The 13,084-nt window shown below is 34.2% G+C and overlaps 1 protein-coding gene across 2 annotated transcripts in view; it reads left to right on the top strand.

The window, feature by feature from the left end:
- The window catches only part of CEP85L (centrosomal protein 85L), a 153,938-nt gene that overhangs the window by 111,443 nt on the left and 29,411 nt on the right, over positions 1-13,084 (top strand). For both annotated transcript variants that reach the window (XM_081251008.1, XM_081251007.1), the window contains exons 7-10: positions 5,627-5,779; positions 7,967-8,121; positions 11,639-11,756; positions 12,304-12,354. In XM_081251008.1, the coding sequence (XP_081107134.1) occupies positions 5,627-5,779; positions 7,967-8,121; positions 11,639-11,756; positions 12,304-12,354 (477 nt within the window). The remainder of the gene's footprint in view (positions 1-5,626; positions 5,780-7,966; positions 8,122-11,638; positions 11,757-12,303; positions 12,355-13,084) is intronic.

The following is a 13,084-nucleotide window of genomic DNA, read 5'->3' as shown; positions in this document are numbered from 1 at the left end:
CTAATACCACAATCTGGAGGGAGCTATGGAAATATCCATCGGTCATACATAAGTGGGAGGGATTAAAATGTTTTCTCACCTGAAACTTGTTAATTAAAAGATTGTGTGAAAATTGTGAAGATTCAGTGGATGCGGTTTTTAAAATATATTTTTATGTTTTACCTAAATTTTTCTCATCTTTTATTATTTTTCATGTCTATTGCTTAATAAAATCAGTTTATATGTTACCTACCTATGAGACAGCTCCTAATTGGATGTCTTCAAAATACTTCAGACTTCTCATGTCTAAAATCAGTTCTTATTTTGCGTTCTGACTGCCCTGTTCTCAAACGACATAAAACATTTTCTTCAATGTTCATTGCTGTGTATTCAGTTACTCATGCTAGAAACTCTACTAAGTTAATCAAGCCTGTCTTCTAAATATATACAGGACCTGTCCAACACTACCAGCCTAGTCCAGATTCTTATCTCTTGGCAAAGCTTTTGTAATGGCCTCTTCATTGGTGTCTCTGAATTCACCCTTGCCCTGTCTACCTGTTTTCCCGTTCTCTCCAGTCACTTTTGTTGTTGTTGTAATTCTATGTATTTTATTTATTATACTTTTAAAGATTGAAGCATAATTTGCATACAGTCAAGTGTGCTGATCTTGGGTGTTCAGTTTTTATGAATATTGCTAATAGTATACAGTCGACCCTTTAACAACATGGGTTAACTGTGCAGGTCACTTACACATAGATTTTATTCAGTAGTAAATACTACACAATTTGAGGCTCTGAGGATGTGGAGGAAAAAGCAGATACAGAGGGCCGACTGTAAGTTGTATACTGCATGGATGGTCAGCAACCCAACCCCCTTGTTGTTCAAAGGTCAACTGTATACCCATATAACCACTATCTAAAATGAGATCATAAACATTTCAGTTATCCAAGAAGTTCCCTTGTGCTTCTTTCTAGTCAGTCTTCTTCCCTTCCCTGAAACATTTTTTAAAAATAAATTTTATTTATTATTTATTTATTTATTTTTGGCTGCATTGGGTTTTCATTGCTGCACGCGGGCTTTCTCTAGCTGCGGCGAGTGGGGGCTACTCTTCGTTGTGGTGGGCGGGCTTCTCATTGCAGTGGCTTCTCTTGTTGCGGAGCATGGGCTCTAGGCGCATGGGCTTCAGTAGTTGTGGCACGCAGGCTCAGTAGTCGTGGCTTATGGGCTCTAGAGCACGGGCTCAGTAGTTGTGGCACACGGGCTTAGTTGCTCTGCGTCATGTGGGATCTTCCCGGACCAGCGCTCAAACCTGTGTCCCCTGCACTGGCAGACAGATTCCTAACCACTGCGCCACCAGGGAGGTCCTCAAAACACTTTTTTATCACTATAGATTAGTTCTGAGTCTTCTTGGACTTTGTATAAATGGAGTCATACCATATATGTTCTTTTGTCTGTGTTTTCTTTCCCTTAATATCTTTGAGATTTATTTATGTTGTTGCACGTATCAGTAGTCTGTTCCTATCTATCCCTGAGTTGCATTCCATTATATAGATCTCTCACAATGTATCTATTGTCCTGTTAGTGGATATTTGGATTGTTTGCAGTTTGGGAAAATTATGAATAAGGCTGCTGTGAACATTCTTGTACTAGACTTTATTTTGTATACATAGGTTTTTATTTCTCTTGGATAAATTCCTAATAGTGGAATTTCTAGGTCATTTGGTTCATAGTGTAGATGTTTAACTTATAAGAAACTACCCAAGTTCTCCCAAGTGTGTGTACCATTTAACACTTCCACTACCAATGAGTGAGAGTTCCAGGTGCTCCACAGCCTTGCAAATCCATTCTTAATAGTATGGAGGAATGAACCTTTTAAAATGAAGATCCAGTCATTTTTCTTACTTGGTTAAAACCCACTAATGCCATCTCATTGTCTTTAAAATAAGAATTTAATATTTTCTGTGACGTGAAAGAGCCTGCCTAATTTATATAGCCCTGGGCCCTACCAGTCTCCCTCTGGTACGCTGTGTCTTGGTATAGTGTCTTACAGTTGTTAAGCAGGTCAGACCTTGTTTCTGGTATAGGTTCTTTACATAAAGTGTCCTCTTTGCCTGATGAATACTTGGCTCTCTTTTCCTGCTCCCCAGTCACCTATTTATCAATATTTTATCAAGTCTCAACTTAAATATATTTTCCCTCCAACCGCTTCTTATACATGCTTAAAGCATTTTGTTCTCAGCACAAATTTGAATATTGCTATGTTTTTTATATATCTCTGTAAGTTTTGTGAAGGCAGGGATGTATCTGAATGTGTCACTGTAGCATATGTAGCACCAGCCATGGTCCCTGGCATATTGAATGAATGAATGAACAAATGCTTTCAGGTGATTTTTGCCACGAAGAGAGAGAAGGGAATGAGATAACCCCAACAAAGGACTAGGGAAAGAATAATTAGAGATATCGAAGATGTCAGAATGGGTGCACAATGGACCAAATTCCTAAGGAGAAATAGGAGAATGTTGATAACAGATGCCAAGGTGGAAGAGTTCCTGTTGGAAAAGAAGAGAAATAGCCTCTCTGTGAAGTGAGACAATTAAGAATGGACGTGTCTATACCAGTGGACCTTGAGGAGTGGGGTTAATATAGAGGGTAGACTTTGTGTCAGAGGACATGGAGATGACCTGAGTTCTTGAAGGGAGTGTAGAAGCTAGGAAATTAGACTCATTGATAATGCATCAACTAAACAGCACCCTGGGCCCACATGAGATTAGATTGCATTGTTTTCCTTCTGCATTTACTCTCAGTAACCCTGATCAAGACTGATTCTAAGACAGAAAAACATTTAATGTGGTAAGAATAACAAGAGAAGTTACTCTTTGTTGAGCACTTTCTTTTATGTGCCAGATAGTATGTTAATGTACATTAAATGCATTTTCTTATTCAATCCTAGTGTCACAGAAACCCTATGAGATATATACTATACCCCATTTTTTAAAAAATGAGGTTACTGAAATTTTGAGAAAAGTAATTTGTCCAGTTGCATGTAGATAGAAGTTGTTGAAAAGCTGGAAGTAAAATTCAAGACAATTTAACTCTCCAGCTGATGCCTTGGTTCTAATAATAATTTATAAAAATTTTAGTGGAAAACATTTTCTCCCTAGTCTCTTTTGTTCTAATAATTGTATTTAAAATGAAGAAAAATAAATCTGTTTGTAAACCTCTTCTGAAATGGGGAATTGCCTTCTAGGAATGATCTCAGTATTGCATAATACCTCCTTAAAATTTTACTTAACTTTTTATAACTAGAATAGGAAAGATTTATTAATGATGCCTCATTTACCTGTTGGTAATTACTGGAGTTCAGAATTCAGTAACCTCTGTTAATCTGCTAATCTGCAACAACATAAAACGTGGAAGTTAAAAAAACAAAAAATAAAGAGCTTCTCATCAGTGAGCAGGGCTGGAAAAAAAGAAACAAAAAACCAAGTCCAGTAATTATGTGTGATCAGCTTGTGGCCACAAATAACAGAGATGGTATCCAATAGGAGAGTGTTGGCCGAGATTTGTGATCAAGAGCAGCAAGCTTGACATGATAGCAAAGAAGAGAATTGACCAAAGAAAAAGAAGAAACCTAGGACACCTTTGCATAGAAGAAGACAGCATGACTAACTTATTCTAGTGGCTGCTTTTTGAGGACACAATTATGTCACTTAAACAATTTTGTCACATTAAAGACACAAACAATAATGTGTAAATTAGGGAGCATGTAGTAAAAATAGGTTGGTAGTTATGTTTACTTCTGTAATTTACAGGTTCATTTGCTAAGGCAAGAGCAGGATTATATGGTCTTTCAGGTCACGACCAGGGCCAACAGTCTGTGAGTTCTGATAGATCAAAAGTTAAATTGTCACACCAGCACACTTGATTTTAGTCCTAAGAAAGCCCCAATAAAAGGTTTTGTCTGTTTTACCATTGTTGCTCCTTACCCAAGGACCTAAGTGAATCCTAACGTTATTGATGGAATGAATAGATGAAATGCGATGCCATTTGTTTTTCCAATTGAAATTGGGGTTTTTTTTCTTTTTTTTTTAAACACCTTAATTGGAATATAATTGCTTTACAATGGTGTGTTAGTTTCTGCTTTATAACAAAGTGAATCAGCTATACATATATCCCCATATCTCTTCCCTCTTGCATCTCCCTCCCTCCCACCCTCCCTATCCCACCGCTCTAGGTGGTCACAAAGCACCAAGCTGATCTCCCTGTGCTATACGGCTGCTTCCCACTAGCTATCGGTTTTACATTTCGTAGTGTATATTTGTTTTGTGTTTTGTTTTTCCAATTGAAATTGTTTTAATAAAAGTTTTTATACATTGGACCTGAAATAAGTTAGATAAGGCATGAAAGAAACTGGATTGTGGACAAGCATTAGCTTTAATAAAATTTGAAAGAGTAATCCATTATACTATTAATTACTCGTACTTATTTCCCTAGTGAATATGAGAAAAGGCTATAAAGATATTTTAGAACCCTGTAAGCTTCTGAAAGAATGTTAAATGTTTGGAAGACTGGTAAATTAAAGTAAATGTGAGTCTGGAGTTTACTTTTTAGGCAACTATTTGTATATACATTGTTTTTAATTGATCTTGATTATGAAAGAGCTTTAGAGATAGTATATCTACCAAATTTAAAGATCATGTGTTTTAGGTGGAAAGGTGAAAAAAAATAGTACATAAAAGTCTGAGGTTCAACCTACACAAATTGGGATTTATTTACTAAAGATCATGAATTGTATGTATTCCATAGTAGGTGTTCAATTAGCATATTTCATCAGTCCTAAGATGACATTAATGGTAAGGCGCATCTTTATATAGTAAGAGAATATAATGCAAGTTCAGTTTGACACAGTGCTTTAACAATAGTCTTGCTTGAGGTATGAATTAGTCTCACTAGTCCCATTATTTGTTCCTAAGTATTTGGTAATTTTGATAAGTGCCCTGGCTTTGATTGCTTTGCTTTAGTACATGATAAGCGATTCCTTTGTAAGTCTGTAAGTACCAAAACAGCTTTAATTACTTACAGATATCTTCCTTTCTTAATTCACATAAAACATTGCATATAACTTTGCAATAAATAAGAAATTAAAGTCATCCTTCCAGAGATGAATACTTGCTTCACTGATTTCTCAGTTGTTCCCTGAAACTGTCTTTCTGGGTACCCAATAACATTTTTCAATGCCAAATTATAATGTAATATTTCAAAGGTATTTTAAATATGATTTAAACTCAACACACTTTCAACATGTACATAATACCGTTGAAATGACAAAGATATGAATAGCCTTGACCAAATTTGCACATGTGCAGGCAATAAAAACTACATCATTACTGCTGCCTGACTGACTGCATTTTATATCATCAGTTGTAAAATCAAAAATTTCAAAACTCTTGATTTCAATGATACAAGAATTTGAAAAAAATGTGAATCTTAGAATCTATGAAATAAGATAAATCATACTTAAGTTGGAAGTGGTGTTAACTATATCTGGAACAGTTGGTGAATTCAGTGATGCCTAAGATTAGAATGTCCGTTTTTATATTACTGTTTTTTGACAAAACCACTGAAGCTTCATAATCTTTTTCTTTAGCTTAAAACCAGAGATAGATACATCAGTAGCCTGAAAAAGAAGTGCCAGAAGGAATCTGAACAGAATAAAGAAAAGCAGAGAAGAATTGAGACCTTAGAAAAGTATCTGGCTGATCTTCCAACTCTTGATGATGTACAGAGTCAGAGTCTACAGGTAACATGAAATAAAATGCTGATCTTTAAATGAGAGGGAAACATATTCTTTTCTAAGTTGACTCTTTAGACATTTCATTTTTATAATTTTTCATTCATTTTGTAAATTTTTATAATTTAAAATTTTAGTTGTATATTTGGCTAATTGTAAGTTAAATCTGTGTGCTTAATTGCTGTTTTTAGGATTAACTTTAATTAGAAACTTTGTTCATCTGAGCATGAATAGATCTTTCTTGTTCTTAATTAATATGCGGTTTCCTTCCTAATGAATCTGCCTTAACTCTCTCACTTACTGTTCTACTCTAAAAGGTAGTTTCTAAACCAGTGACACCCCACCGCATGCACACACACTCATGCACCTCAGTTCTGACTCTTCCAGTATTCTCTGGGATCCACCAAGTCTTAACAAGACCTTTTTTTGACCATCTTTCCAGATACTTGTTTTGTTTTCATCATTCTTCTTAATCTTTCTGTAATTCTTTCTTATACTTTAATCTATGACCTCCATTCACTCCTCTGACTTCTCTTCTGGCCATTTTCCTTTCTTAGCAGTACCTCATCCAAAGTCTTTCTACTAACTCTGGTAAGACCTATCCTCTTGAAGCCTTATTTGTAAATCCATTAAACCTACTCTTCAGTCTTTTCTCAAAATCTTACTATTCATGGGATTTTCAATCTTAGCACTCTTGACATTTGAGGTTAGGTAATTTTTTGTTGTGAGATTCTGTCCTGTGCATTAAAGGATGCTTAACATTTCTGGCCTCCACCTACTGGATGCCAATAGTGCTGCTTCTTCCCTTCCCCCTAAACCAAAAATGTCAGCAGACTTTTCCAAATGTCTGCTGGGGTGAGTGGAGGGAGATCACTCCCAGTTGAGAATCATTGATCTAATCCATGGAGTATCATTATTCTGTAGACTCTAGACCTATAGTACAATCTCTGTTTACATTAATTTATAAATTGTAAAACTAACAGAGGGTGATATCATGAAGGAACTAAAGAAGGACCCACAGGAGTTTGAGCAGGAACAGAGAGGACTATAGATTTTAAAACATGTGTTCATACCACAGTACACCCATTAGGATGGCTAATATCTAAAAAACAGAAAGTAACAAGCATTGGTGATGATGTGGAAAAGTTATAATCCCTCGGGCACTGTTGGTGGGAATGTAATATGGTGTAGCCACTATTGAAAACCATATGACGGTTCCTCAAAAATATTAAAAATAGAATTACCATATGCTCCACCAATTCCACCTCTGGGTATATGCTAAAAATAATTGAAAGCAGAGTCTCAAACAGGTGTTTATTCACAACGCATGTTCATAACAGCATTATTTACAATAGCCAAATGGTACCTCGTGTCCATCAGTGGATGAATGGATGAACAAACCGTGATGTATACACACAATATAGCCTTAAAAAGGAAGGACTTTCTGACGCATGCTACAACATGGGTGAACCTGTGGACGTTTTGCTAAGTGAAATAATCCAATCACAAAGATAAATATTGGGATTGACATATGTATAAGATGGGTAACTAATAAGAACCTGCTGTATAAAAAATTAAATAAAATAAAAATTTTTTTAAATGATTACAGTAATTATTTTAGGAATTGAAAAGGAGACAACATTTAATTTAAAAAAAACAAATATAAATAGATTAAAGATAAAGAAAAATAGGTATGAGATACCTAAAGTAGTCAAATTCATAGAGACAGAAGGTCAAAGGGTGATTGTCAGGGGTTGAGGGGAGAGGTAGATGGACAGAGAGGTAGATGGGTAGAGAGTTTGTTTTGAAAGATGAAAAGAGTTCTGGTGATTAGTTTACAACAATGTGAATGTACTTAACTCTACTGAACTGTACACTTAAAAATGGTTAGGATGGTGAATTTTACATTAGGTATATTTTGCCACAATTAAAATTTTAAAAATATCCCCAAATTGAGATCATTCACTTTTCTCTGTCTTCTAGAAATTTCTGACCCTATTCTCCTCTTCTCCATAATCTCATTCTCTCAGCTCCCTTTACACAAAGGAAGAGATAAAGTGTTAAGTGCTATCCATGAAATGAAGATAGTGTAATTTTAACCATAAGTCTGTTAATTCTTGAGAACCCAGTATCAATTTCTAGTAGGAACATATTTAATATTCTTTGTGTCATGAACTTTAAAAAATTTCTCTTCAGCTGCAAGTTCTAGAAGAAAAAAACAAGAATTTGCAAGAGACTTTAATGGAAATGGAAAAAAGGCTTGAAGAGTTCAAAAAACAGTGTCAAGAAAATGAGGCACAGCTAATATGCCAGAAAAAGAAAGAAAAGGAGTTGGTAACTACAGTTCAGAGGTAAGGAAACCCTCAGTAATTCTTTTATGTTATTTTTAAGTTATTCCTTATTTGTCATAAAGCATTTCACTTAAAATATGTTAATTTATAATTAGTACTCTATTATTTCTCTTAAAGATGTATTATTGAGAACCAGAAGTATTGTCATCGAAACAGGTTGTCTCAGTTGTGATTTAACAATTCGATGCAACATACTGACATCTTGGTTTTAGATAAGAGTAGGTTTTAGATGAGAATAGTTTTAAAAAAAAAAAAAGTCAATTGAAAACTGGAAGCATTAACACAAACCCTTTATCTAATGGCTTTCTCAAAGAATAAGAAAAATTCTAAGTAACAAAAAGAGGGGCAGCCGGACTGCACTCCTTAATGGGACATGCCAAAGTAAAGTAATTGGCTCCCATTTCACCTGACTGCAGAGTAACAGATGCAGCCGTTTGCCATGCACCTTCCGTGTTTACTCACGTATATCTTCGTATATCTCTTCGAATTTAATACAGTTAGAACTGCAGTGAATATTATTTGTTAGTATATTTTGTTAATGATTTAAGCTGGAAAATTAATGTTGGATTCATGAAAAACCTAGAAAACTATGCTATATATGCATCTACGTGTACACTGTTTTGTAGAACTTAAAAAACCTTAATAAATTATCAACTATAAGTAGATAACACTATCCTGAAGAAGAAGACAACAAAGCAGCAAAAAACTAAATTTAATAAAGGTACTCTTTATGCTTCTATCAATTATATATAGCTCAATGTAACTCACTTTTTTAGTCAAAATCCTCCTGATAATTCCATGTTACTATTGCTTTACTACTATTTTCAAAGTCTTAAATATGCCTGGTCTACTTTTTTTCCCTTAGATTTCAGTGCAGAAAACCTCTGATTTCTGGGACAATTCAGGCTTCTGTGTTTCTAATCTCAGCTCCAAAAAAAAATCCATATACCTTTGACTCTACCTTTATTTTTCTCCTGTTTTCTGCTTTCTTGATCTTTAATTTCTTTTTATTACTCCACATCTTATATCCTATTCTCGAGTCTCAAAACAGCTTCTTGACCTCCATTAACTCAACCACATATCTTTTTCTTTAATCTTATGACGAAAAGAGGTAATGCGTTTGTTCTGCTTTATAGGGCATTACAATCATAAACTCAAGCTGTGTTTTATGAGTAGAACTAGGAACACCTGAAAATAATTTGTTTTGTTCCATTGTGTGCTTTTACATATTTAATATAATTTTATACCTTCTCTTTTATTATGATTTTCTCTTTTATTAGGTTTTTGGAGAGCATTGAGCCTAGTATTCGTGATTTGGAAAGATTTAGTATAGTGCGTTTGAGAATCCATTTTCCATATGCTAAACTTTATCTTGATACTCTCTGAGATGACATCATCCCAGGAAATTTCTCTTGATTTCTAATAGATATAAAGGACCAAAGAAGGCCTTCTAAAATTCTTCAGTACTTGTATGGCTATAGTGTCAGTTGACTTGGGGGTAGGAGTGTTTTTTCAGTTTCCTCAGCTATATGATGTAGTATTCCTTAAGTTCCAGAAGAACTTAAGGTGTATTATGTGACTATAAATTATATCATTACATTGATCTGTTTTTATATAATATTCCAAGTTTCCTGCTTTGTGAATACGTAAGAACTTTTGGGATTTAAAAATGAGATAAGAAAACTTTTCCATTTAGAAATGAAAATCTAAGTAAAATATGTGGACGGGATTCCTAGTAATGTAATAATTGGTACCTTTGCCATTAAAGAGATTTATTACTTTTCTAAATGAGCATGCTTCATAACGTAAACAAAACGAGAATATATACATGAAAGAATACTTGATATTTTTACATGACAGAGTATATTTTTCCCTCCACATCACTGGCTCTTTTGTTTTCTTTTTAATATGAGAGACCTTAATAGTTTTAATATAACTTATTTTTCTTGAAATGTTATAAATACATAGAAGTAGTGTCTTCACACTGAATTGAGACAAAAATTTATTCTGAGATAGAAATAATGTATTTTTTTTACTTTTAGACTGAAAAAGCAAATACTTTTATGACAAGTAACAATATATTACAAATCAGTACAGTACATTCATAATATGTAAAAACTTCTCTGGTGCCGTTATTTATGAACACATCTGAAGCCCTTATTGTACTATTTAGAGCAGTCAATTCTTTGTCCACAGACTAGATATGGCAGTTTTTCTTTTTGGGCGGTGGGCGGGGAGAGAGAAAACACGATAGCCATAATACTTGAAAGAAGAAAACTAATGAAAATATCAAAATCCACATTATAACAAGTCTGTTTCTTTTAGTGGGCTGCAACTCTTGAGTATGATTACAGGCTAAAGTAGACCTATTCCTAGGTGTCTTCACTGTTATGTTTTGGTTTTGGTCGTTGTTTTTAATAGCATAGTTTCTTTTAACCCAAACAATACTGTTCTTCCTTTCTCAAAGCTAACATCCACCCCGCTCCCTGTCTTTTCTTCTTAATATACCAGAGGGGCTTCCTTTTGTTGTTTCCTCTTCTAAAATGCAACTCTGTGCCAAGCATAGCATAAGAAACTGTTAGGTCAAGGAATAAATATATTGGATTGTTGCTTTTCAAAGAGGAAGCCCCACTCAGCATCCAGTACAAACTCTGGTCACCACAACACTAATCACACCCGTTAGGCCAGCACACACTGAGGAAAGACGTGACAGGCATCCATACTAAAAACAGCCCTCGCATCAAAAATGTTAGACACACGCAGGCTACACAGGGATGCTCCCACAAAAACAGCCCTTCAAGACCACTAGGTAACTGTTTCTTCTAAACTCATACAGTCAGAGAAATATAAGTAAAATGAAGAAGCAGAGGAACCACTCCCAATGAAAAGATCAAGAGAATTCCCTGAAAGAATAAAGAATGAAACTGACCTCTCGTCTACTAGATCCCAAGTTCAAAAAGGAGGTAGTAAAAATGCTGAAGGAAATAAGAAAGGTTATTGATAGAAATGCAGATTACTGTAAAAAGGAACTAGATTGTTCCTCATATTAATGAAGGGGAAGTGTACTTCTGCTGATTTAGTCAACAACTATCTTTACAAACAAACTTTTGCTGAACTCAAAATGAAGGGCAAAAGACATGTATCCATATTCTTAGGCTCCCTACCATAATCATCTTAATCAAGGAACTCTCCCTTGGGGGAGAGGGAAAGAACACGGCTTAGATTGCAGAGCTCAGATTAGGGTCATGAAGGACTTCACCAGGGCCCAAGGTTGTCACATATTAGGCAACTCTTGACTCTGGTCTCGTATTTGCTATTTCTGAAAAGATAATCTGCCTGCGTTATATTTCTTACTTGTATGAAATATAGGTACTCAAACTTAGTCATCTGTTGTCTGTAGGTCTTGATTATTGCTTGCTTAAAAAATATTATAGACCCTAAGAAGAGACTTCATTCATCTACCAAAATCAGCACAGAGAGCTTATTTTCTTCATATAATTATGTCTTTCTAAAACAGTTTGCAGCAAAAAGTAGAAAGATGCCTTGAAGATGGAATTCGCCTTCCCATGTTAGATGCAAAACAGCTTCAGAATGAAAATGATAACCTGAGAAAACAAAATGAGAATGCTAGTAAGGTCAGTATATATCTTTAATAATGAACTTTGATAGTGAAATCTATACTATATGGATACGTGCATAGATATATAATTTATCTAGTTTATTTGATTTATATTTTTGCTAGTATTTAATAGCTTATGGAATTTTTAGTTTGAATGTTTTTATTAGGAAAGAAAATAGCAATTTAAGCAACTTAAATTTAAATTTAAATAAAAGCCAAACTGAAGAAGTTGTATTATTTCTTAGCAAAAACAAAAGGATATCTTTTTCCTTCCTAAATTATTCAAAATCTGTCTCAAACTTATTTTTATAAATTGTAAAGATTAAAGTTTTATCAAGAGCTAGAGTAAGACGTTTGCAGTTTTACATATGTGTGATCCAAATCATATGGCTACTTAAAGGATACTTTGTATGAATACTTTTGTTAAAAAAAAAACACACACACTTTGATTTAAAAAAATAAATTCATAATTCCCTGTGCTTTTGTTTTCTTGAAATTTGGTACTTCCAAAAAAGCAATGGAAAAAAATTTTGATTCAGACTGATATATTTCATATGTTGTAGATAATAGACAGCCAACAAGATGAGATTGACAGAATGATTTTAGAAATTCAGGTAAGGAATACTTTGTGCTTATTTTAATTTAGCTGTATGCTGATTTACTCTTAGTAATTGCATATCTAAAAAATATCAAAGCATATATGTTTTTGTATGAACATATTAATAACACTTGAGGTGACATTGCAAATTCTTTAATATTAATCTTTCAGTTCTTTAGAATGAACATGATACTTGGTAAATCAGTTCTTCAAAAACTGTGAAAATTATTCTTCTCTATTCCTTACCTCTCCTCTTTTCAATTGGGTGCAGTCTATCTCTACTACTGAGAACACATTTGGTTAAGGTCATCAGTGATCTAAAATTAAAGACAGTGGACTGTTTTTAGTCCATTGTAACTCGGCAAGAGCACTCTCCCTCCTAATAATACTATATATTATTTTTCTGTATTATCAAAGTATAACACTTTGCATATTTGTGTCTGTATCTAGAGCTTAGGGTATCTGACCCAAAATATCAACCAAAATTTGTAGATTAAGTGGATTTTCATTCTTTTATTGATTTGCCAGATATTTACCGAGCCCTTACATATATGCCAGGCACTGTTCTTAGCACTGGAGATTCATCAGTGAACAAAGCAAGTCCCTGGCCATTCTAGTGGGGTGAGATGGAGAAATTGGAAATATAATGTCAAGTACGGATACATACTATTATTTAAAAAAAAAAAAGTAGGATAGAGGGCAATGCAGATCATGCTGCATTATATGCAGTGGTCATGAAGTTTTCC

The sequence above is a fragment of the Mesoplodon bidens genome (assembly GCF_964165515.1).
Source record: "Mesoplodon bidens genome assembly, chromosome: 12".
Lineage (NCBI taxonomy): Eukaryota > Metazoa > Chordata > Mammalia > Artiodactyla > Ziphiidae > Mesoplodon > Mesoplodon bidens.
Note: the sequence above shows the minus strand (reverse complement) of the source record. Positions and strands in the feature narration are given on the sequence as shown.